The sequence below is a fragment of the Neovison vison genome, chromosome 7 (genome assembly GCF_020171115.1).
Source record: "Neovison vison isolate M4711 chromosome 7, ASM_NN_V1, whole genome shotgun sequence".
NCBI lineage: Eukaryota > Metazoa > Chordata > Mammalia > Carnivora > Mustelidae > Neogale > Neogale vison.
The window spans coordinates 167,680,465-167,707,597 of NC_058097.1; the positions used below are offsets into that span (position 1 = coordinate 167,680,465).

Consider the following 27,133-nt stretch of genomic DNA (forward strand, 5'->3'; position numbering starts at 1 on the left):
AAACCCTTCACTTTTTAATCCCTAAGTTTTGCTAAGAAGGATGTACAATACGGTAAAAAGTACATGGGCCTTGAAGTTCACCAGACCTGATTTTAGAACCCTGGCATCTCCACTTACTAGCTAGATGTCAGTTTGAACTTCTTTTTCCTTGTCTAGAAGTGGAGGAGAGCTAAAGGAGTGTCAAAAGGGTATTTTAGGGAGAAAAGTAATTATCCTGGAAGGAATGTCTGAGATTCAGAAAGAGTGTTGGGAAAATAAATGTTTAACACGTGCTTTAAAAATGATGCCCCGGGGCACCTGGGTGGCTCGGTGGGTTAAATCTCTGCCTTTGGTTCAGGTCATGATCCCAGCATCTTGGGATCAAGCCCTGCATCAGGCTCTCTGCTCAGCGGGGAGCCTATTTCCCCCTCTCTCTGCCTGCCTCTCTGCCTACTTGTGATCTCTCTCTCTCTGTCAAATGAATAAATAAAATCCTTAAAAAAAAAAAAAAGATGCCCCTGGGAAACATTCAAGGATGTTCCTTGCAGCATTGTGATTCAAAACCTGCAAGTCATCCCAGGGCCCGTTTGTAGCATGATGGACAGATGGCTGAATGTTCATTGCTATAGAATATCATACAGTATTGATGAATGAACTATGGTTATGGGTGTTATCAGGGACAAATAGAAAAAAAAAACACCATAGAGAATATGTAAAATAACATTTCTTTCATGGGAAGTTCAAAACGGGCAAAAACTGAATGATCTATTTAGAAGTAAGTGCCTGTATCTGGCCAAACTAAAAAACATGCAAGGGAGTGATTAACACAAAATTCAGGATAGTTATTTTTGATGGCCAGAAGGGGGGCTCTTTGGGGAAGTGTCATTAAGGGGCACTGATAATATTCTGGTCATATTAGTTCTATATATCCACATGGATTCATTCTGTATATTTTCTATGAATCATGAATTTTGTGGTAAGACAATTTAAAAAGACTGGTTATGTTAGAAAGTGAGGAGAAGGGGATTCAGGGTCCGCATGGATCAAAGCCTTCCAGAAGGAACCTGCTTTGACCATTAAGGAGAAACATCTCAAGCACGAGACAGTCCAGAGTTTCCCATTCCTCTTCTTCCACTCCCTTCCTAGACCAGCCTTGCACATTGCCAAGGTCTGTGTTCATGTATGGTGCTGATAGACTGAAGAAAATTCACACTTTAGGATTAGCAAGTCTTCTGTTCTCTTCTGACATGAACTTTTATTCACTTCTTTTAGGTCATAACTTTTGTGCAGAAGGTCCTAAATGTGGTGAAAACTCAGAGTGTAAAAACTGGAATACAAAAGCTACCTGTGAGTGCAAGAATGGTTACATTTCTGTTCAGGGAGATTCTACTTACTGTGAAGGTAAGTGAGCTATTTAATAAAGTCGTCGGCGAGAAATGTATTCCTGGTAGACATGGTGGATGGTTGGAAACCATCACTTGGTTCTGGTCTTTCAGGAATCTCCAAGAAATGACATCAACTCTTGAGGGTGCGCCGTTCTCCTGCTGTCTCCAGGCTTCTCAGTAGCATGTGAGAGCAAGACCTTTGGAGGTTGTTCTGAAACACAGCAAAGCCACAAAAGCAATAGGGCTGTAGCAGATCTCATGTTCTGCTTTCACTGTAATTAACAATCACTAGCAAAACCGTAAAGACATAATTTTCTGTTGTCTTCCATAGATTTTTCTTTCTAAGTTCAGCTAAATGTGACATGGTGGATCCTCTTTCTGAATGATGCTTTGATCCTACCTTTGACCTAACTGCCTTCTTCTTCACCTGCCAAGGTCAGATTTTTTTTTTTCAGCTGGGCTTCTTAATGACTGATTCATGAGTTGCTAATTCACAAACTCTATTAAAAGTCACCATGACAGATGGACTCATAACTTTGGCACTTGGACGGGTGCCATTATAGGGGTTAGTGGCTTCAAGCATCATTGATCCCATTTCCACTCTAGAGAGCAGAACAGCTCCCATGTCTAATGTGAATGCCTCTTTCCGAGCTCAGTGCTCCACCTTGGAGCGAGCCTTGCACCCTCCTGGTCTTGTCTAGTGCCCTAGTATCTGAGTGTGCCCATTCTCAGAGCGCACTGGCTATGTCTCATCAATTTAGAGAAGTTCTGATAGGCAAAGTGATGGCAAAGCTGTTCGTGTCCTGGTTGGACCCAGTCATTCCTGTTATGACCGCAAACAGTACATTGCACCTTGATGCTCAGTAACTCGGGAAAGTAGATGTCTAGAATGGGACGAATGCTGAAAAACCTTGATCATGTTCTTCCAGTTGGTTGGGTTCTCTGCTGGCTCATGCATTCTCAAGGTAAAGAGCGTTCATGATGATAATGGTAAATTTTTTTCTGTCTGTTTTCTGTCATTGGTCCTTGCTTAATTTTTTTGACTTTGACTAAAGACTGCTTGAGGTTGTTAGGAAAATGTGTCTAGTCGTCACTACTGCTCAGTACTTGGATGGCCTATGGTTTTGGTTTCTTTTAGGACGACTTGACTTTATTTACTACTTCTTTGTTTCTCATTAACAATACAGTATAGTAGGTCTTTTCCATTTCTCCTTCCATTTTTCTCTTTGGCTTATTTTTGTAGATTTAAACTTGATTAAAGAAACAAGGCAGTTGGGAGGATGAAGCTGGCCTTTTGCTTATGAATCGTTTCTCATCTATCCTTCAATATCTTGTTATTCATTTGCCAATTTTGAGGAAGAACACCATTAATTTCTTGAATGTTTATTTATCTTAGCATGCACATGTGAGCTGGGGAAGGGGCAGAAGAGGAGAGAATCTCAAGCAGACTCCGGTAGAGCACAGAGCCTGGTATAGGACTTGATCTCACAACCCTGAGTTTATGACCTGAGCTGAAATCAAGAGGTAGATGCTCAACCCACTGAGCCACCCTGGCACCCCAGAATGCTGTTAATTTCACATTAATCCCTACTTCACTTTAATCCCTACTTTTTTTTTTTTCAATATCTTAGGCTGTTTTTAATTTTTTGTCAGAAAATTTAATTTCAAAACTTCGTAATATGAATATTCTCCTTCTCATTTCCCATGGAAAATCCTACAAGCCAGGTAATGATCTAAAAAATTTACTCACAGTTCTCTCTGGGGATAGACTGTGAACAATTATAAAAATGACAGAAGGAACCTCAAAATAACTTGAATCCTGGCTTACCTCCTGGCAGAGCCAGTATACCTACCATTCTTGACTCCGTTCAGCTCTTGAGACCTAGCAGAATCTTGGAGAAAATTGCTGGTTTGCAAGTCGTTTGGGACTGTTTCATTCCTCACTGATGCCTTTTTTTTTTTTTTTTCCTTTTTAAATCAACTGCATGAGAAGTCATTTGTGATTGTTAATCTGTCCTTTGTGTGTGAGGCCTTACTTACTGGTAATGATGAGTGATTCGAGGTCTGAATCACTGTTTCTTGGATGTATTTCTTTTTAGCCTAGTGTATGTGCCTTGTCTTGAGCCGGTGCATATTGTGGCGCCATCTTGGGTAACAGTGATGTGCTCAGGCTTCATCCTTTCTCTCTCACTGTGGAGACGTCCTGCGAGTTCCAGCAGGCTTGTGCATGGAGAAGAGAGCACTTAGAGGAAATGACCAAATGTTAGAGCCCATGTGTGGGTATAAGAATAGAACTCAGGAGTAAAGCAGGTGTCAAATACCGGCCATCTAGTGGGAGGCACAGGGAACAAACTGGAGTGAGTATCCTCATTTAGAGCCAATGTCTACCTCTCCTCTCACTCTGCCATTGTCAGCACATTGGACTTGGGCCTTATTTTCCTTTGGTGGCTGATGACTGCCATAGCCTTAAGCTATGTCCTAACACCAGTGTCACAAGTAAGCAAGGAAGGAAGGGCGGATGGGTAAAAACCCTTCTCTCTGTGAGGTTCTTTGTGTGTATAAAGACAGCTCTTCCTAGAAGGTTCCCTGTAACCCCCTGTGCCTGCCCCCATGCAGAAGGTTTTTGCTCTCATATTTTTCCAGATCTGGGTGACATCCTTTTTACCTCTAGCACAATTTTTGGGAAAGGGAAATGAGATGACTGTTACTGGTTTGGGTTGTGTTCAATTATTGGAGCTGGAGTAGGGGTTTGTCTTCCCTGAGACCAAATGGTCTTTGTCCTTTAGCTGAACCACTTAGGACTGTGGCAGTGGGAAGGGGGCAGTGGTTTTAGGTGGGCAGACATAGATTTCTTCCATTCTTCTATGGTCAAACACAGTTTATGGTCATGCCCCAGCTCTGTCATCAGAACTATGCCCAGCAATGGTCTGGTAGACAACATTAGAGGTCACCAAGTGCCCACCTGGGTACCAGGGACTCTCAGGCTGAGTTCATTGTCTTACCATAGTGGAGAGAGAAGTAGATCCTTAGGTACCTATGAACTGCTTTGGACAAGTTATTTTTTACTCCGAGTATAAATGGAGTGAAAATGACCTATATTGTACAATGTACAATGAACAAGACTGCCTTGCAAATTAAAACAAAATATTACACACATTGTCCAGGCTATCTTGAAAAGCCTATTCAGGCTCTCAGTGGAGAAAGAAGCACAAAAGGCTTTCAATTTCCTTAACTTCCTAGGGTAGTAGCAGAGATACAGTGCATTAAAAACTCCGGCTCTGCAGAGATTGCAGGAGAAACCGCCATCGAGAAGCTATCGGAACTCTTAGTCAATCAATAGAAGATAATAAGACCTTTTGTCAGGTATGATACAATTCAGAGGAGATCGTTTCATTTTGCCTTGTCCAACTCAGCACCAGTGTTCCCCATTTTGAAAACAGTTGTAGTTGGATTTTGGTGGTTTATGAATCTGGTCTGCTGAGGCTTTTTATCTCTGCAATGGCATTTTCAATGAGTTGGTCTTAAATGGTTCCTGATACATTGGCTTACATGAGAGGCAGTGTCTGGGAAAGTATAGCAATTGGGGGGTCTACTCATTATCCTGAATATGGAGTCTGCTTAAGCAGCCTCACAAACTTTTTCTTGCTGTAGTTGAAAGTTATTTAGAAGAAGAAAAGCACAGTGTGGTGTCATAGACTTCATGCAATCTGCCAGTGTGGTGTCATAGACTTCATGCAATCTGCCAACCATGGGAAGTAGTACAATTAGCATTAAGTCATAATAATTTTTACTTACAGACTGCTCTGGATTTTTCAAAGTCCTCTCTGTGTATATTATACTCCTGGAGACTTTGTCTCCTGGACTTAGCATAAACCTGTGAGGGAAGAGGCAGTGTTGGCCACATTGGCTTCATTTTACAAGTGCCAGATATTAATGCTCAGAGAAATGAAGTCAAGATAATATTCAACTCTTTTCTACTCCCTACCCTCTCCATCCCCTGTCCTGTTCCAATATTATATTTTTCTTCAGAACACTTACTACCTCCTTGATCCTTGATCCAATGAAATGTGGGTGGATGTGACCTATATTTCAGGATAGAAGCTCTAAGACCTGTTCTAAGGGTCCACCTTATTCTCTTTTCTTTGTAATGCAAAATTGGCACGATTCCAGAGCATTTCTTCTCTTTTACTTGGGATTCCAGAATGAAGTGGAATGACCAGTGGGATAATCGACAGGTGATGGATGTGTGGCATGCATGAGAAATAATTGTCTGAATCGTGGAAAATGCTGAGGGGTGCAATTATCTGAGGGGGCGATTACCTTTGCGTAACGTAGCCAAAGCCTACTGTATCCCTTCCTGAATTAGCTGGTAGAAATTGTGTGGTTTCAGAAAGATAAGCTCTAGCTTAGTGCTCATGATTGAAAGCATTTTTTTTTTTTTTTAATAGACCAAGCATTGAAAGTTACTAGAAAAAGTGCCAATTGAGTGGGTCATTAATAGTCTGCTCGGGCTCTGCTGCCTTGCGATAGACTTTTTTGCAGACCACAAGTTGTAAATTAGTGCTTTGTTATGGCCAATTCCAACATGGGAAATTGGATTTCCCAATTATGATGATAGTGAAACAAAGCATGTCAAAGACTTAGCAAATTGTCTGGTATTCACTAAACATTTAATGGATCACAATAGTTAACCATTATGGTCATCATTAACTTATATAATTAACGCTTATGATTGTCTTTCTTGGAAGTTGAATAATGTGTACTCCTGAGGCCAATATATTGCAAAAGTAGGCTTCCATCATTAAATCTTTTGGGGGAGAGTCCTTAGGTGGAAGGATCAGGTCTTATCAGTTCTGCCAGGAGCATATTGTTGGCAGTGGGGGTACCAAGTGTCATTTATAATGATTAAGTTTTTCCTCGTTGGTAAATACATGAGTGGAGATGGATTTAAGAAAATGTTGTGGAAAAAATAATCTGTATTGGAACGAATTTAATTTCATGTCACAAAACCACTAAAATGTCTGAAACACGGCAACTGTTAGCAAGGAGATTGATAACTTCTTTGAAATAACTGGTGTGATAACAGGCCTGACGCTTTGAGTGTTAAGAGGCTGGGAAACTGGCAGAAAAGTCAGAATTCAACCAGATAGTGGTTTCAGAATAGCTAAAGGGGTAGCTATTTATTGGTTGCAGAGGGTAGTACGTAGGCGTTTCCATAGAAACAAGACCATGTGAACTCCTGATTAAGAGAATGCATGGGAAAAGAGCTAGTTGCTTAATTATACTTCTAATTATCCATGGATTAATCAGGTAACTCTTGTTGTTTTGATTTTTATAAAATGCATGAACCTCATGATACATGTAGCCCAGTTTATACTTAAATACGGGCTTTGGTCTCCTGAAGTCCTGCATTGGACAGCATAGAAATCAAAGCCTCTCTTGATTTTCTGTGCTAATAGAATCTTAACCCTAAGCTCCAGCTCTCATTTATTTCCAGGGATTCAGAATGCATGAAATAATACCCTGGCGTATCCTTCCCCTCAACCCCATGGTGCATGCATGACTAATGGAGAGATCTTCTGGTACCCAGTTACCTGTTATTTTCATGCTCCATGTCCCGTCTTTCCAAGACTGTGATCTCTAGCCTTTGCACATACTAACCCCTATGTCCCCTCCTTCCCAGCAGCAGATACAGATGAACCTTCTTCCTAGTCCTGACTTGGCTCTGCCTCTGTTGCTTTGTTCCCAAGGCTGTGTTGCAAAAGCTTCTGTTCTGTCCTCCCAGCCCCTCTTATCAACCCACCCTTTCCCCTTCACTATCTTCTCAGAATAATTTAAAAAGGCAAAGAAAAGAAAAAGCCCAAATCCAAATCCTGGTAATTGCATTTGGGTCAAGCCACTGGGTTCATGGTTCAGTTCTGGGCTCAGGAAGGAGCCCCTGATGAACCAGGGGGGCCAAGGGTCAGGACTGCAGGTGAAAGTAACACAGTTGTATGTCTTTAAACCACGTTTGAGAAGATTTGTAAGAAACTGTTCGGAAATTTTAGTTAATGCATTGTGATAAAAGTGTTGCCGGTGTTGATTAGGTTTCCAGGCTAGCACTAGTAGCCTCGTTAACTAATCATGTAGCTGAACTATGGTCTGTCAAAGCTCTCCTGAACTCAGGGTCCTGAGAAGAGAGGACTATGTGCTTGTCTCCCAGTCTCTGTTAATGATACTTCCATTTACTCCATTCACAAACTATAGAAGTCCTCAGTCCCAAACTTCCCCTCACCCCCAGGATCGGATACGTCAGGACATCTTATATGGGTGATCCCTCCAAAATGAATCCAAGTTCACCCATGTCTTGCCAGGACCCAAGCCTCCTTTATCGCCTGGCTAGTGATTGCAGTGGTGTCTTGCCTGCTGGAACCCATTCTCCAAACACTGATCAGCTTGGGCTTTTTAAAAATGTGGGTCCGGGGCACCTGGGTGGCTCAGTGGGTTAAAGCCTCTGCCTTCAGCTCAGGTCATGATCCCAGGGTCCTAGGATTGAGCCCTGCATTGGGCTCTTTGCTCAGCGGGGAGTCTGCTTCACTTCCTCTCTCTCTGCCTGCCTCTCTGCCTACTTGTGATCTCTGTCTGTCAAATAAATATATTAAAAAAATCTTAAAAAAAAATGTGAGTCCTAGTATGCCACACTTTTGTTTAAAATGGTCTAATGGCTTTTACTCCTCTTGGAGTAATGTCCCAGTTGGGTCCTAGGTAAGGCTCGCTGTGAGTGGGAACCTACCTACTACTCTGTTTTCAACTCCTACTGCTCTTTCCTCTGCCCTCTCAACTGTCAAACCATAGTTCTTTGTGCTCCTCAAACAGGCTTGTGAAATCACATAGTTCTTCGCCTGGGATACCCTGCACCCAGGTCTTTGCAAATCTGTTTTCTAGTCATTGTTTAAATTGTAACACAAATGTCACCATTCAGAAAGCTCTTTCCTAACCACTCTCCCTAAATGAGCTCTGGTCCTATCCTTGGCTACTCTCTGTAACATTTTTTATTTTCTCTATAGCACTTATTCTCTAAAATTATGGGGGCTTTCCTGCTTAAAGTTTGGTGATCTTTTCTCCTTAGAATATAAGCTGTGTGATGGCAGCAATTTTATCTTATATCCTGACTCTCAAGTGCCTGGAAAAGTGCATAGTATGCTGAAGACACAGAAAAATATATATATTTTTAAATTTATGAATGAATGAAAATCTCAAGCAGATTCTTGCCTTTCCACGTCTGACACTGCTTTCTTTTCTTGAATCCGATTGGTTGTCCCGGTGCTGCTTAAGGGCTGCTTTTTAAAATGCAGAGTCTGCTCCTTTTGCTAATGCCCAGTTTCTGTGATCTTACCGTGCTGCCTGATTGAGTCCATGTAAAGAGAATCGGTTTTTAAAATAATTTTGGTCACTCAATAGCAAAAAGCTAAACAATCCAATTAAAAAATGGGCAGAAGATCTGAATAGATGTTTTTTCAAAGAAGACATACTTGTGCCAACAGGAATGTTTAATATCACTAATCATCACAGACATGCAAATCCAAACCACAATGAGCTATCATCTTGCTCCCCATTGAAGGGCTGGTCTCAAAACAGCAACTGGTGACAAGTGTTGGAGAGAATATGGCAGAAAGGGAACTTTTGTGCACTGTTGGTCAGAATGTAAATTGGTGTAGCCATTATGGAAAACAGTATGGAGGAGGCTTTCAGAAAATTAAAAAGAGAACTACCGTATGACCCAGGAATTCCACTCCTGGTTATCAGAAGAAAATGAAAATACTAATTTAGAAAGATATATGTACCCTGCTGTTCATTGCAGTGTTGTTTATAATAGCCAAGGTCTGTAAACAGAAGTATCTACTAATAAGATGAATGGGTGAGGAAAATGTGGATTATATATATATATATATATATATGTATACATACACGTGTGTGTGTGTGTGTGTATGTTAGAATTCAGCCATTAAAAAGAAGTCTTGCCATTTTTTAAAATTTTATTTATTTATTTGACAGAGAGAGATCACAAGTAGGCATAGAGGCAGGGGGAGGGAAGGGGGGGTAGGGGAGGGAAAGGAGAGGGAAGCAGGCTCCCCGCTGAGCAGAGAGCCTGATGTGGGGCTCGATCCCAGGACCCTGGGATCATGACCTGAGCTGAAGGCAGAGGCTTTAACCCACTGAGCCACCCAGGCGCCCCAGTCTTACCATTTGTGACAGCACGGAGGGAACTTGAGAGCATTGCCCAAGTAAAGTAAGTCAGAGACGATGTACCCTCTTGTTTACAGGTGGAATGTGAAAAAACCAAGCTCATAAACACAGATGGGTGGTTGCCAGAGGTGCGGGAATGGGTTGGGGACAAAAGGGGTGAAGGGGAGGGTCAAAGATATAAACTTCTAGTTATAAAAGAAGTCATGGGGATGTAATGTACAACATGGTCCCTGTAGTTAATAATACCGTATTGCATATTGAAGGTTGCTTAAAGAAGTGGTCTTAAAGGTCCTCATCACACACATAAAAAAAAATAGTAACAGTAGGGATGGATGTTAACTCTACGTCTTGTGATCAATGCAGTGTACACACATATCAAGTCATGTTTTAATAACTGAAACTAATGTTATATGTCAGTTATATCTCAATAAAATTTTAAAAATTAACAGAAAAAAATGTTGTGGCTTGACCCAATAGAAGCTTTCATTTCCGTTCACATGGACGTTCAGGTGGATGTTCCTGGTTAAAACGTGGCTTTCCTCAAAGTTGGGATTCAAGAATCCAGACTCTTGTCCTCTTTGGCTCTGCCATGTGTAATATGTGGTTTCCAAAGTTGCCATGAAGGGAAAAAGGGAGTAGAAGGTGATGAAAGGGAGGTTTTTGTAGGGCCAGCGGGTCACATTCCACTGGCCAGAATTTAGCACTAGCTGTATCTAACTGCTAGAGGGGCTTGTAAATGCTGTCTAGCTCTGTGCCCAGGAGGCCAAAGAATCTGTTTTGGTGAATAGGTTTTCTATTCTTGCCACAGATACTAAATGAAAAAATCCTCCCCTTCCATTAACTTTATGCTTTTTGCCTTTTGTTTATTGCCTGTGTCTCATCCAAATGGACTTCTGGCTTCAACTGGTTGTATTAACACTTGTTTACTTGGAAACTTGGTAGGATTTATGGAAACGGTCTCTTGTACATTCTTGCTTGTCTTTTCTCCAGGCTTCTCTGTGGCTTTTGTTGTATCACTGCATCTGGATCTGTTCTTTCCCCAATATACCCTACATGCCAAAGTGACCCATTTCCTTTTCCTTCCATAGAACAGTCATAGCCTCTCATGTGCTAGAATTTTGAGGTTTATGGTAGAAAGCAAACAACTCATGGAACAAGCTTATACACATTTGTAAAGGATTGATACCTCAATAATGTTCCCAGAGATAAATGTATTCTCTAAAGAGGATACTTGTTTATTAAGAAGGTCCCCAAACTGTTAAATCTCAAGTAGCAGAGCAAAAGAAAGTGGAAATTTAAAGCAGTGTGAATGTGGAAAAGAGCACACTGAGGCATGGAGACAGAACAGATTGTCCTTCCTGGACTTTTGCCTTGGTAGTCAGCTGTCCTTAAATATTGCTCCTTTCTAGCATTTTCTCTGCCTCCATTTTTTTTTTCCCTTGACTACTCTCAAGGCAGTGATGTAGTGGAAGAATATTGAACTAAGGATAAGGAGATCTTGATTGATCCTGGCTCTATCCCTTAGCAATTGGGTGACCTTGGAAAGTCACCCAGTTCTTCCATGTCTTGATCCAGGACTTGAAACAAGGTTTGCATAGATTCCTTTGGTTGTGAAGGTTGAATGAGATATTGAATGTGAAAGCATTCTATGAAGGCTAAAGTAATGTAACTCATTACTGTAATATTATTTATGATAATTATAATTATATATTATATTAATTTATATAAAATAGATATTGTGTATATAATATATAATTATATGTAATATACAATTATATATATTTATAATAGATAATTATATAATTATTAATATATATAATTGTCACTGTACAATAAATATTTTCATCATTGTCAATAATTGGACTAGAACTTGGTATTCAGCTATCCAGGGTTGAGTTATATACGTGTTGAGTTAATACGAGTACATACACGTATGCATATACACATATTCAGGATATGTATCAAACTATGATGGTTAATTTTATGTATCTTGACTAGGCTAAGAGATACCCAGATTGCTGGTAAAACATTGTAAAATATTGTTCGTGCATGTGTTGGTGATGGCGTTGTGTTTCTGGAAGAGATGAGCATCTGATTCAGTAGATTGAGGAAAGAGATCTGCCCTCACCAATATGGGTGGGAATCCTTCAGTTTGTTGAGGATCTGAATGGAACAAAAAGCAAAGAAGACTAAATTCCTTTATGGTCTTCTTGAGGTATCACAGCCATCTTTTTCTGCATTGGGACATTGGAGTTCCTGGTTCTCAGGCTTTAGGATTCTGGGACTTACGCCAGTGACTTCCTGGTCCTTAAGCCTTTGGACTTGGACTGAGTTATGCTATTTCCTTTCCTGGTTGTCCATTTTTTAGATAGATTTTTGGCCTCCAAAATCCTATGAGCCAACAATTATGATAAATTTTCTCTTTATGTATCTATATACATCCTGTTGGTTTGGTTTCTCTGGGGAATCCTGACTGGTACATCTACCAATGTGTATATTCAGCTATTGTTTTATGTTGAACCCTCTGCTAGTCATTATGGGATTTATAGAAGTGGGGCTATCTGCGGTGCTGTAGGTGAATGGCACCGGCTAGAATTCCACAGTATGAAGCCTTCAACATTGTGCATAGTGGCCCTACCAAGGGCATAGAGAAGATTCAGAACTAGGGTCTTGTCTCATTCTTTCCACAAACATTAATTAAGCACTTACTGTGGCTGAGTCCTGTGTTGGGTTCTGGGAATTCAAAGATGATTAAATCAGATTTCCTTTCCTCAAGAAGCTCATACTGGAAAGGAGAAGGGAGCCTTATAATCAGATAGTGGAAGTAAAACAGGAATTTTTCCATTTTAGGATTTGAATTGTGTCTTAGGCGTATACTAGTGAGAGCAGTGCATTCTGTCAGTGGGAAATGGCACAGGGTGCCCAGAGGAGGGGGCATTTGAGCAGAGGCCAGTTTTCAGGAGGACATGTGAGGGAAAGCATCCCCAGGAGAGGGATTAGCCTATGTAAAAGTACAAAGTGAAAAATTTAGCATGGCTGGAACATAAGGAGTTTGTTAGGCGATGAGAAAAGAGAATTGGCTGATGGTCAGATGGTAAAGAGAATTGTAGGCATGCTGAGGACGTTCAGTTTTATCCTGTAGGCCTGTGTGCATCCTTATAGGATGCAGGCATCACAACATGTGGAAAAGTGGATCCACTGGGATATGGAGAAAACACTGGAGCTTTACTTTCATCTTACTCTTCTCATTTTCATTTTGGTGTAAGTTAAATAATGTACATGAAGTATTAGTCTATATTGGTATATATTAGTATTATATGTATGTATCGAAGAAATATTTTCAAAAAGAAAGAATATGCCCCCAAATCATTACCTATTACTAATAATCACTAGTTTAGGCCATAGGATAGCCAGTGGAGGGTCTTGGGGTTGGATTACATTACTGGATTGGCATGTTTGGAAAGTCAGGCTCATTGCCACATAGAGAGGCAGCATTGTGGAGAGGCTGGAGTCAGGGAGCCAGATTGGGCAGTGTTGCTGAAATAATTGGTATCTTCATGAGTTCTCAGGCTTGGCTGCAGTGGATACTGAGGAGATAAGTCATCACTAAAATAACCAAGATGTGCTTATTCGGTTTTGCTTGGTTCCTTTCCCCAAATTGTTGTAGAAGTGTTAGATCTGATTCTTGACCATGGCTTCCCTTTGAGAGCTCTGATGCCTGGCATTTTCCTGGCAGAATCTTTCTTACTCTAGTCTTTGGAGAATTGGTCAGAGGGGCTAGGTGGTATCCAGAGGCCAAACCTGTGAAGATGGCTGCCTTTTATTTTCCACTGACATACTTCCACTTCAAGTGTCTCTTTGAAAGACATTATTTATGTATTTTTGGTCCGGTACTTAGTGTTTCTATGTAGCAAAAGGAAGGAAGAGAAAAAAGAAAAGTCCCTGCTCCATTTTCAGGGACAAATCCAAGGTAGAGTTCTAAATGGAAATAGAAATGGAGTAGATTTAAACTTTTTTGGTTATTAAAAAATATCCCTTAAGTTATCTCCAAGATTGTTAATATCTAGATAGGATTGAGAAAAATTGGACTCGGGAAGCTGTTACTGTGTCTTTGCTATTGTGGCTGGCCCAGTGTCTACTGTGGCTTCTGCTTTTTGATGAAATTTGTCTGGACAAACAAGAATTGTACACTCCAAATAATGAGGGAAAGATAGCAGAGTACAGTGGGAAGATTTGGCTTAGATTTGGTGCATCTTGGTTAGAAATTCTGGCTCAACCATTTTGGGAACATTGACCACTCTGCCTTTCCCCATTGTAAAACCCGTGTCTCATACTTTTTAGTGTCTTTTAGGAATTGATAAAAGAACTCAAGAGAGTTAAAAAGTCTAAAACAGGATCTAGTGCAAAATAGGATTTTAATAAATGCTCAGATGTAATTAAGTCTTACGGTGTATGGTTCAGAATGTTTGTCAGTGAGTTAGGCGGTAAAGAAGAGGACTAATTCCTAGAATTAGGGTGAAAGATGCCATCAGAAGGGTCTTGAAAGATCAGGACAAAAGTGACTGAAGGATGATGAATATGTGATGGGGAAGTCTGGGGTCCTCTGGAGACTCGAGCTGAAACCTTGGGGTGTGGTGGAGTTTGCACAGCTTTGGGAGGAATGAGCAGGAGATCACTGCTACCACTGAGAACAGTTTCATTCAAGGCCTGGAGGTGCCCAAGAGCAAGGCCACCGTTAGTTTGTCTGGAATCCCGGTGGGAGGTGGAGAGTGGGGAGTGCAGAGTTGGGAGGCCTTGTGGATTTGATGAAGTTCGAATTGTACTCTAAGAGCAATGGGAAGTTGTTGGAGGGTTTAAGAAGGATGCAGTAAGATCCGATCAGTATCTCTGGACAGCGTTCTGACTGCAGCGGAGGCCAGGGTGTAAAGTAGGAATTCCAGTGGTCAGTCTGTGGCAGTAATTTAGGCTGGATGGAGTGGTGGGCGTGGAGGTGGGAAGAAGGCGGGAGGTGAGATCAGGAGGATCGGTTGGTTGATTGGATGCGAGGGGCTGATTGGATATTACGTGGAAAGTGAATTTGGAATCAGTTCTCTGGCTATTGGATTTATACCACATCAAACTAATTGTTGGGCTTTCTCCTCTGGGTTCTGATACGACTTTGTTCAAACCTTTATTAAAGTACCATCACACAGGATTTTACTTTTTAAATACATTTTCTAGGTTAAGAGCTACTCCTAGGTCAGGGCTGCGTCTGATTGAACTTTGTATGCTCAAGATGCAGCCTGGGGCTTGGAACATAGGAGTGGATGCACAGGGAATACTTTCTGAACCAACCGATGACTAAACCAAGGTATGAGTCCATGAATAAACGTCAGTGCTGTCCAGCTTCTTTCCATTAAGACATTTAGCATTACATGGAGAGATCTTGTTTCTTTTCCAATTTTCAAGTGGAGAAAACTACCTTGAAATGCCTTTCAGCTGTGGCTTGCACATCTTTATAAGAACCTTCCCCACCTCCTCTTAGTAGCTAAAGGATTTGCAGAAGCCCTGGTGTTAGTTCTGGTTTCTAAGAAGCGACTCTAGAGATTCCTGGACTTCTTCCCATTCATTTCTGGATTTCTGTTTTCTTGTATTTGAATTTTGTCTTTTGATACTGGCACCTGGCTTCTCAAAGCTCTCACGGGAACTCCTCGGAGCTCAGTTGAAGAAATTGGGTGTATCAGATAGATCGTAGTTTCTCTGTCAATGCTTGTAGCACGGTGCAAACTTACGTTTTGTGTTGGATAAAATAATACGTGTATTTGTTTTGGGTTGGGAGAAAAGAATGGAAATGAGCATTCTCTTTACAAGCACCAGAATGTACACTTAGGAGGGCTGGGATTGTGGCTCATTTTGTTCCCTGTTCTAGCTCTTGTACTCGGGCAGGGCTGGGTAGTGTGCTGAGCAGGTCTTCAGACTTCTTTAGTCCTGTCTCTGCTTGGTCAATAAAGAAATCTAATGTTGACACAGTAAATGACAGAGCCTGGATTTAACCTCAAATCCTGACATGAAAAGTAATTGAAAATCCTATGCCGTGATGCAGGGAGAAAGAACTATGGCTGATTTCTGTTACACATTTTCATCTGCTGGGATGCAGCCGACTAGGCACCCATTTCCCGCAGTTCTAGTCTGGGGCAAATTTCTTACTAATAACATTTTCTCCGAATGTTTGTTTTTCTGACCTACCAGCTCAGTATTTCACAGGGGGCGGGGTAAACAGAGTATCCTTTCTCAGTTGCAGATAAGTTTTGCTAAATAGCCATTCTCAGGACCCCTGGGAATCTTCAGTTAGCTCACCCTTCCTGGGGCTAGTTTTCTGGGAATCCAAAGGAGACTGGGCACTTTCTCTCACATTGAGGCTCAGTATCTCCTAGTGCTATGGAGTATAAGGAGTCAAAGGGAATCTGCTAAATGTGAAGTTTGAAATTCTTAAATTAAAAAAAAAAAAGTGTAAGTGGTTTTAGGGTTTTCTACGTACTTGGTATCTTAATCTGTTTCCAAAAAATTGATTTTCCCCAAATCCACTTGGATGCATTGCAGTTCATTTATAGTGAATAATTACTGTTACTCACTAATGCTATTCCCCTAGGTGATGAAAAAAAATAGGACTTTTCCTTTTAGCGTTCTTGGACACCTTTAAGTGTATTACTATCCTTCGTGCCTATTCCAGTAATAGCTTGTCCTCCTGTGAAGAAACAACTGAAATTGGTCACTTAGTATGTAGTTAGTTCTGGTGTAGATGCAAAAGTAGATTTTCCTTAGCATGTGTGTTTATCTCCATTATCTATATATCCAGATGTATGTGCAAGTGGGTTTTTCATTTGCAAGCATAATTTGTAATACATTTTAGTATAGACCATGTCCATGAAACATAGTAGCCTGAGCAAATTATCTACTGCGTCAGGAGCAGGCCTTTTGGTATGCATAGTGTCACCCAGGGTGCTCAATCACTGGTGTCTGAGTATTGACCTCTTGTTGAAAATCTAGAGGGATTATGTAAATGCTTCAGTTGTATTTAATGTAGCATTCTCAAGTTCTTTACACCTGTCTTAAACAGAGATGGGAAAATGATTTTTTTTTTTTAAAGATTTTATTTATTTATTTGACAGAGAGATCACAAGTAGGCAGAGAGGCAGGCAGGGACGGATGGGTGAAGCAGGCTCCCCATTGATCAGAGAGCCCAATATGGGGCTCCATCCCAAGATCCTGAGATCATGACCTGAGCCGAAGGCAGAGGCTCAACCCACTGAGCCACCCAGGCACCCCAGAAAATTGATTTCTTATTCAAATATATATTTAGAACACATTGTATACCAGATATCAAAATCGCATATGATGGTTTTGAAAAGCCCTTATGTGGCAGTGTTTAAGCATCTGTTAACTTAATTAACATGACTCCACCTACAAATAACACATGAAATGCACACCACAAAGCCAGTGTCTTGTGGAACACCTTGTGGAAAATGGTCTTTCATGTGTCTACTACATTATTATCGGCTCTAGTAATATTTATAGGTGGAATTCTTAGAAATCTCTGGGTAGTTACCTTACAAATGCAAGGATTTTCTTACATGACTACAATGAGTTGTAAACACTTAATGAACTAATTTAATGCAAACGCTACAAAATCTGTTTCATTTGTAATTTGCCTGACCTCTGCATTATAAATTTAATTTTTTGTGAATTATGATGAAGGGGGTAGAGTATCATGTTTTAATATGTGACCCTTAAGCATGTGTGTGCATTGTCGTTTAGACAGAGCTTTAAAATACATTATTTCTTTAATCTCCTGTGAACTCCCGTAAAATATGGATTCTCATTCTTAGAATATTTTATAGACCAGGGAACAAATCCCCCCGAGAGGTGAAGTGGCATTCCCAGGACCTGCAGCCCGGTGTTGAACCCAATTAAATGAAATCTTAATCCAAGTTAACAGCTCTTTCCATGTTGTCCTCTCATAAAATGTACATTGTTTATTGAATACTTGAAGTACACAAGATGCTTTTCTTAGCATGGCGCTCAGGCTCGGAAGGATCAGGCATTTCTACTTGAGTCCTTCATTGTGGAGTTGCTAACAGTGAGCCTCACCCAGCGCCTGGCAGCTGCTGGATAAATCATTGTCAAGTGCATAAATGGGTGCATGGACTGTAGGAATTGCCGCTCCTGCTGCTGTTGAGGACATGTTACATGTTCCTATGTTAAATGCTTTACATGCTGTTTCATCTTTTTCATATTATGCCCTAATAAAAATACTGCTATTTTCATGTTACAGATGAGGCACGAGGCTAGAAAAAGTCAGGGGGCTTACTGAGGTGACCTGGCTAGTTAAGTATTACAGTGAGGTCTCTGGGATTCCATAATCCTGGTTCTCTTCCCTGCAGGAGGGAATGGAGGCTCAGATGTTGTACTTAAACCTGTATCTTCTTATACCTCCTAAGCCCCGTCTGGCTGTTTCTGTACCAAACCACATCATTTCTCTAGACCTAATTCAGCCTTGCGGTGGACAGATGATGATGGGAGTGCCCCCATTCGGTTGAGAGTCAGTGTGCTGAGCCTTTACAGGGGGTGTTTCCTTGGTCTCCCAACTGTACAAGCTAAGAACTGTTATTCCCATATCCCATAAAGAAGGTAATGGACTTGCCCAAGGTTACACTGTTAATAGATGGTATGCCCACAGCCCTGATCTCAGAAGTATTTATATCCATTTAAAAAAAAAAAAAAAAAAGAACAAAAAGTAGCGGTGCACCTGGGTGGCTCAGTGGGTTAAGGCTTCTGCCTTCAGCTTGGGTCATGATCTCAGGGTCCTGGGATTGAGCCCCGCATCGGGCTCTCTGCTCAGCAGGGAGCCTGCTTCCCACCCCAACCCCCTGCCCTGCCACTTCTCTCTGCTTGCCTCTCTTGTCTACTTGTGATCTTTGTCTGTCAAATAAATCAATAAAATCTTTAAAAAAAGAAAGAAGAAAGAACAAGAATGGAAAGCAGGTTTCCAAGAAAATTATTAACTGGAAACCTGCTTTCCATTCTTGTTCTTCTTTCTTTTTTTAAAGATTTTATTGATTTATTTGACAGACAAAGATCACAAGTAGACAAGAGAGGCAATCAGAGAGAAGTGGCAGGGCAGGATGCCTGGGTGGCTCAGTTGGTTGGATGACTGCCTTCGGCTCAGGTCATGATCCTGGAGTCCGGGGATCGAGTCCCGCATCAGGCTCCCAGCTCCATGCGGAGTCTGCTTCTCCCTCTGACTTTCTCCTCGCTCATGCTCTCTCTCACTGTCTCTCAAATAAATAAATAAAATCTTTAAAAAAAAATAAAAAAAGAAAGAACAAGAATGGAAAGCAGGTTTCCAAGAAAATTATTAACTGTAATAAGTTTTGTTTTAATGTTGTCTGCTTTTACTTTCTTTCCTTGTAGTGGGTCCTCAGAGCATTATTTGGACATCGTAGGTAGGGAATAGTTGGGGAGCACTGGTCTCTTGATCCTTGGCTATGCAGCTGAGGAATAGGTCCCCTGTCATAGATTCAGGCCTGTTTCCTAGATCCCTTTCCCAGTTTCTCCCTGTGGAGAATTTCCTGAATACTCTCTACCTAGACCTGTCTGCCTTCCTGCTGGCCTTCCCTTCTTCCTCCCTCCAGACCCAGGAGTCCTCTGTCTCATCTTCCTCTCTAGATTACCTTGCAAAATCAGCTACTCCCATTTCTCTCTCTGCCCCATTTCCTTTCACTTTTTAATCCTGCCAGTCCCCTGATTTTCTAATTATTATCAGCATTATTGATGCTTAGCGTGTGATGGGACACACTGTTTGTAACAGCCACAGATAGTTCCAGTTTAGAAAGAATGAATGGGATTTAATGCCCTCCCCTTCCCCCACCAGCATATTTCCTGGGGAAAGATGAAGGATTTAAATTAAAGGATTAATTGGAAACCTCTTCTGTGCGCTTCATTTCTGGTTGACGCAACCAAGTTCTTCTCTTGAAAGGTCAATGACTTTTTCCATAATTTTAGCTGCTCTGCGAAAGGAACTGTAAATCTTTGTTTATTTGCTTTATAAATCTCCCTTCAGCTCATTTAGTACAGGACAGAACACAATAAATATGTGGCTTTCTTTTGGAAATAACAAACCTTGTTACTGTAAAAGGAAATGTCATTACTAAAAGTATAAGAAACAATAAGTACCAACTTTTCCCGACTGGAATCGTGTGTGTGTGTGTGTGTGTGTGTGTGTGTGTGTTGTTTGTTGTTTGTGTTGTGTTAGAAGAAAATCCCACCACTGGGTCTGCTTGTGTTATCTTCTATATAAATAGCATATTTTATAATGTTTCCCAAAGGAATGAAATTATTGAAATTACATCTGCTTAAAACTAGGCACCTTGGGCGCCTGGGTGGCTCAGTGGGTTAAGCCACTGCCTTCGGCTCAGGTCATGATCTTAGGGTCCTGGGATCGAGCCCCGCATTGGGCTCTCTGCTTGGCAGGGAGCCTGCTTCCCTTCCTCTCTCTCTGCCCGCCTCTCTGCCTACTTGTGATCTCTCTCTGTCAAATAAATAAATAAAATTTTTTTTTAAAAAAACAACACAAACTAGGCACCTTGAAGTTGTAAATATTGAAAGTACAGTGAATCTGATTAATGATGTGTTCAGAGAAGGGCTTATTCTGGTTAACTGGGCTTTTTGATTGTGTGAGGAGAACGTCTCAGAACCCCTGGGTGCCCTTTCTTACTGAAGAATCTGGTTGGAATTCTCGAACCTGTTTTCTGGCTTGAGCGTGCACATGGGCCTGTTCATTGTAGGACTTCCGCTTGGTTGAGGCCCCTCGCGTGGGGGGTCTGGCAAGGCCAGCAGGCTAAGGTGGGCGCTGATTCTCGGTCTGTTACTCAGCATGCTAGCAGTGTGTACTTGACAACCCAGCTTTGGAGGTTTTCTGCCCTATTCATGAGGTGGGTCTTTCTCTCTGAAGTGACTCACAGCAAAGGAAGAATGGGAGCTCCTTAAAGTCAGAGGATGTCTTACTCATTGTTTCATCCCCAGCTCCTAGTACTCTCCATGGCATCTTGGTTATAAAGTGTTTCTCTGAATACCCAATGATTTAAAGTTGAAATATTTGAGGGGGCGCCCGGTGGCTAGTCGTTAAGCATCTGCCTTCAGCTCAGGTGATGATCCCATGGTCCTGTCATCTAGCCATGGCATAAAGCTCCCTGCTCAGTGGGAAGCCTGCTTCTCCCTCCCCCACTCCCCCTGCTTGTGTCCCCCCCCCCCCGTCTCTGTCAAATAAATAAATAAAAATAAATAAAATCTTTAAAAAATGATTTAAAAGAAATAATTTGAGTCACTGAGTTTTTCAGTGTTTTGGATAGTTGATTTCCCTCCCTTCCTTTTCCTGCATTTATTACACACTGGATTTTGTGTACTCTGCCAGGTGCTAAGCCTACAATGAAAGGGACTCATATTCCCTCTCACACACCAGACACGGCGGTGAGTGCTTTTACATATATCATCTTAACTAATGGTCATATTCCACTATAGAGTAGATCCTCCAATTGTCATTTATTTTTTATTTTTTAAAGATTTTATTTATTTGTCAGAGAGAGAGGGAGAATGAGTGCACAAGACGGGGGATTGGCAGGCAGAAATAGGCGGAGGGCAAAGGAGACTGCCCCCTGAGCAAGAACCTGATAAGGGACTCAATCCTAGGACCCTGGGATCACCACCTGAGCCACCTGGGTGACACCCCCTACAATTCTCATTTAACGATAAGGCTGTAAATCCTGGCAAGATTAGGGCTGGAAGTGACCTTTAGGTCAGCTGCTTACATACCTAGTCTTTTATCCTTTGTGTGTGTGTGTGTGTGTGTGTGTGTGTGTATGTATTTTCTTTTTGTTTTGTTTTGTTTTTTCCTGAGAAGGTGGTAGGGAAAGGCAGAAAGAGAGAATCTGAAGCAGGCTCCATGTCCAGCACATGAGCCCAATGGGGGGCTCAGTCTCACAACCCCAAGATCATGGCCTGAGCCAAAATCAAGTGTCGGATGCTTAACCGACTGAGCCACGCAAACGCTCCTGTTGTCCTGGTTCCCAGAGGGCCGAGCAGCAGAACCTCCTGGGAAGTTCTGCGAAGACTTTTGTCTCCCAGGACCCTCCCCTGTCTGAGTGAAATTTTTATCGAGACCCTAGCCACCAAGAAGTTTGTGATGTATGCCTCCCTTAGGTAATTTAGCATTTTTTAATAAAATTATAAAAAAAGCATTGAGGCCCTATGAAATTCTTAACTTTTTCCAGAATGATAGCCTAAGAACTTTGAGAATATTACATGTTAGTTTGTCTTCAGATTTATTTCTCCCTCTTTCTTTTTTATTTTGTATTTTTATTTATTTATTATTTATTTCTCCCCTTTTGCATTTCTGATGCCCTACGGCATAGTCTGACTGTTGAATGACTCTGCAGTTCTCAGACCTTGGGATTTGGAGGTTGCCAGAGCAAGTTGCCAGATATTTCTGGTTCTGCCATCTTCTTAGGTACTAAATGTTTGCCAGGGGATGTGTAGTTCTAGCCAAGGAGGTATAAGCAAAAATGATGCATGTAGCTTCCAAGCCACAATATTTAACTGCTGAGTGAGAACACTTACGTTTTTTTTTCCTTTTGGCATTAGCAGCCAGCAGTCCCAGATAAGGACTGCTTTGGCAGCCTGGGTCCCTGAGGAGTGCAGTGACCTGGGACCTCTGTGGACTTGCAGTGGACACGTGACAGGAATTCAAATTAGTTATCTAAGCTACTGAGATACCGGGGTTGTTTGTTGTTGGAGCAAACTCTGGCAAGCTCTATGTGGAAACCACTATTCTGTATGACACAAGATACTTGAAACTGAGTTTTCGTGGCTACGTCAGATTTTGTGGAGCATATGTGGAGGAAAGAGGGTGCCAGACAGAAGGAAAGGCATCTGTACTTTGAAACTTGTTTATCAAATTCTTTTTTTTTTTTCTTTTCAGAAGTGATTTTAAAGGGGTGTACAGAAGTTGAGAAGAAAACTTCAATAGGAACTATGAATTGCTTATCTATGGGTATCTCCGTTCTCTCCAAGTAAATGGGTATGACAGAAAATAGGTTGCTGAGTAAGGCGTGATGTGACGTTAAAATACTGTGGAGGAGTTTATTATACCTAGAGGGTGAATTATACGTAGGTGAGTGGTAGAAGATAAGCAATTCACATTCTTTATTTTTTTAAAAAAGATTATTTATTTATTTATTTGATAGAGATCACAAGTAGACAGAGAGGCAGGCAGAGAGAGAGAGAGAGAGGAGGAAGCAGGCTCCCTGCTGAGCAGAGAGCCTGATGTAGGGCTCGATCCCAGGACCCTGGGACCACGACCAGAGCTGAAGGCAGAGGCTTTAACCCACTGACCCACCCCGGTCCCCCAGCAATTCACATTCTTAACTATGGTCATGGACAGTGCCCAGTGGGTGCCTCTCGTCTTTGGATGGCACAGTGCCATGTTAGGCCTGCCGCCTTAATTTTATGAATAATTTGTAAGAATCATTAGACCTTTGACAGAATTAAGTCTATAACTCTTGGCTTGGCCCTGTCCTTATTTTTCACTCCTGGTTTCCTTATAGCAATAAACTAGGAGAATATCGATGTGTGATAGATTGAGGTGCCAGCCAGAGAATTTTCTTCTAAGAAACCCATGAAATAAGGAACGTGTGGTGATGTAGAAGTGTGCTGTTTGTACTGATTAGATGTTTTTGTTATGCAAGTGGCAGAACTCCCAACTGAAAATGGTGTGAGCAGAGAAAATTGATGAACTAAAAGAACTGAAAATTCAAAATCTGCCTTCATGTCAGGCTGGATCCAGGGCACAAACAACGTCACCAGGACTCTCTCTCTGGATTTTGTCGTTATTCACAGGCAGATCTATTCCATAGCTACCACCAGCTTCAAGCTTGTCTTTCCAAGTGATTCCACTAATTTTAGCAACAAAGAGTTGGGTCTCACTGGTCTGGTTTGGGTCTAATACTTGGCCCTGAACCACTCACAGTGTCCTGATTAGCCAGTCCTGGGCACAGTCCCATGCCTGGAACAGTAGCGGTCACCTCCTTCAGTCCTCTGGGCCAAGAGCAGTGATGGTTGCCCAGATGGAAGCTTAGGGTGTTTCATCAGAAGTGTAAGAATAGATTCTGGGGAGGAAAAGATAAGACTTGTCCTCTACTGTGATGGTTTTTCAATTTTGAAGATGAGGAAACTGTAAAAATGATATGGTTGAAAATGATTATATAGTGAAAGTACTGAATAAAGATTTAGGAGAACTAGATTTGAATCTCCCTTTACTATTATCTGGCTCTGTGATGCAGTCCCAAGGTGCTTTAGTTGCCTGGGTGGAATGATACTCTGAACAAGATGCTGCTATGAGCTAACAGGATATTACCAATGACTTGACCAAGGTCATATGGTCACTAGGGACAGAACAGGAATTGGAGTGTTTTGCCCAGCAAAGAAAGGCAGAATTTTGGGGCACATGACTGACTCTGTCAGTGGAGCATGCGGCTCTTGATCTTGGGGTTGGGGGGTTTTAATTCTACATCATTGGGTATAGGGATGACTTAAAAAAAGTAAAAAAAAAAAAAAAAAAGCCAGAATTTTAATAACAGTCATGAAAGTGCTCAGGAAGATTTTAAGAAATATGCCAGTATGATTTGCTGTTTCTAAAAAGTTGTTTGTGTGTGGGTTTTTGGTTAGTCAAATTATTTTACAGGGCAGAGCTTCCCCTTACAGGATTTCTCTGATTAATCATTTAAATCTCTTAAGTGAAAAAAAAAACCCATAATTTATTTTGTTTTGGTAAATATTTTTCAGACACAACCTTTAGAGAAGTTCAAGTCTAATTGTGTTATTTTAAGACACGATCTTGATTTTCATTGTTTTTAGCAGGATGTGTTGGGAAGAGGACAAACTTGGGCATCAGAAAGACTTGGGCTCCAGTTCTGGCTTGGCTCCTTTTAAGCTTTATGATTGTGGACAAATTGTTGAGCCCCTGCCAGTCTGTAGGTGTTCATCCACTGTGGTTTTTAAAATTACTCCCCTCCATAGCATTCTGCCCTTTTCACTTGTCACCCCATCTGCAGCTTCTGAAGACACATGCTCCTGTGACCTGACACTTGGAATTCTTGCTCCCTCTTGGCTCATGTTTCTTTCCACAGGCATTCTGTGATGGAGTGCCCCAAGACTTGCTCCTAGATGTTGTCTGTGTTCATTCCCTACTTCCTTCCCCTGCCTCTTACCTGTGTCGTGCTTTGTTTGTTTACCCCTGATGGATGAATGACTACCACCTCTACGATGGACCCCCCGCCGAGATCTCTGTCTAAACTTCATGCCTGCATGTCTAGTGACATTCTTGAGAGCTCTACCTGGATGTCTCAAAGGCACCTCCAATGCAGTGTGGCCAGAACAGGTGTATTATCTTCCTCTGGAACACCTGTTCTTCTCTGCGTATTTCCTCTGTCTCTGAATGATAGCACCAGCCTTCCTGTTACACAAGCCACAGATTTATGGGACATCCTTAATGCTTTCCTCTCCTTCACCTTCTCCAATCCATCACCCAGTTCGCTTGATGTTATCTACTGAGTGTCTTTTCAGTCCATCCACTTCTGTTCACATTCCCTGACTCCTTCTAGACCCAGCCTTTTTTCTTTTTCTTTTTTTTTTGGTTGATCATCCCAGTGGTGGCAGTAGCTTTTTACCTTCATTCTGGCTGTAATTGGCTATGGATGCTGCATGCAGAATCTTTTCAAAATGCAAAACTGAAGGTGCTATCTTCCGTAGTCTTAGTATGTGGCTCCCCATCGCTCAAACGAGAAACGTGTGTGCTTAACAGCTTATCACAGGGCTCAAGGACCTCCAGGACCTCTTTCCTCATCTCACTTTGCACTGTGTTCCCCATTCCTCTGCACCCACATTTGCTGTTTCCTTCTAACAATGTGCTAGTCCTTCTGCTAGTCCTTATAATGTGGACGTTGTTATCGACCAACCTTTCTTCAGATCGTAGATCAGTTACCACCTTCTCAGCTGAACTCACCACCTGGGTCACATTGCCAACGTTTACTCTCCTGGGGCCCTCTGTCTTTGTTGTATTCTGATAGTGCTAATTGTACATTTGTTTGCATGATTTTTTGATTATTTCATTCATTGTCTTCCCCCACTCCCCGGCCCTCACCCAGACATTGATCCCTAGCACCTAATACAGTGTCATATCAGGTAACAAATAACTGGATCTCTTAGTGAAAAAGCATGATCTCTGATGCCAGGCACTTGGATTTATATCCTACTTTTGCTGCTAAGTTGCCTGATTTAAGTCAGTTACTTGAATTCTCCAGGTTTTTGGGTCCCTCATCTGGAAAATGCACTAGTAATTCTGCATAGGTGGGAATCAAATGTAATAATGCAATAAACCACCTTGAGTGGGGGCTTGATACATGGTAAAACCTAAAAATGAAGTTTATTCCCTTTCTTCTCCCCTTAGAACATGACACATTATGTTTTACAAATGTTGGGAAGTTCTCTGTGCATTTTGCTCATCTTTATGGCTCTCGTCTCTTTTAGCCTGGGCTGGGCACCTGCATGAATGTTGCTAGATGCCATTCAGTTCATTAGTGATGAGTCATCACCATCCTGTGTCCTCCTGGTGGTTTGTGCAGAATCACGTGTCACCTTAATGGCTAGCATTTATGATGATGGGCCATTTGCAGGGAGATGGGAGTAATTTGCTTAGTTTTGAAGGTACATTAACTTGCTTTGGTCACTAAGACTCAATGATTAAATCTCTTCTAGGAGTCTCCAAATAGTATCTATACTTGAACCCTCTTTGATTTCAGATTGGGTCTGAATGAATTAAAACCCATGTTGTACTGGCTAAGTTAGTGATTTTCTTCCAGGTACATTGGTTTCTTCAAGACTCTGGGTTGATTTAGGTCAGCTCCATTTACTGGAAGAATATTAGTAACATACTTTTTTTAAAATGGGATTTGCCCGGTCAGCTTACCAGAATGATTACACTAGTAGCCTTGAGTTCCTATGAATGAGAAGAGTAGATGTGCCATTAGGAGGAGGAGGATGAGGTCAAAGAGTTACTCTTCACTGGCTATATCCTGCTTCATTTGAAGAATATGAGAGGACATACAAGGATATAAAAGTACAGTAAAATTGTAGAAATAAATTCTAAGCTAAAGTCCCACTAGGCAGTGAAATCATAGCTAGACTAGAAAGATTGGAAATTTTATACCTGACTTTGTTGCCCATAAGGTTTATGTAATTATTAAAATGGGCCATACATATTTATTGAACAAAGGAGGAGCCATGATTCGTTGCAAAATTCCCCCTGTCCATGCTCAAAATGATGCCATTTTCTGGGAAGAAGGAGCCTTTTGGATTTGGGGCCAGGCTCTTACTGCCATTGTTTTGTGCGGATTTACTGAGGGACTTCTCTTTGACCTCTGTTTCCTTCCTTGGCATGAGGAAGCTGGAATCTG

The 27,133-nt window shown here is 41.5% G+C and overlaps 1 protein-coding gene across 2 annotated transcripts in view; it reads left to right on the forward strand.

The window, feature by feature from the left end:
- The window catches only part of NELL1 (neural EGFL like 1), an 830,042-nt gene that overhangs the window by 218,803 nt on the left and 584,106 nt on the right, over positions 1-27,133 (forward strand). For both annotated transcript variants that reach the window (XM_044258965.1, XM_044258966.1), the window contains exon 12: positions 1,252-1,380. In XM_044258965.1, coding sequence (XP_044114900.1) covers positions 1,252-1,380 — 129 coding nt within the window. The remainder of the gene's footprint in view (positions 1-1,251; positions 1,381-27,133) is intronic.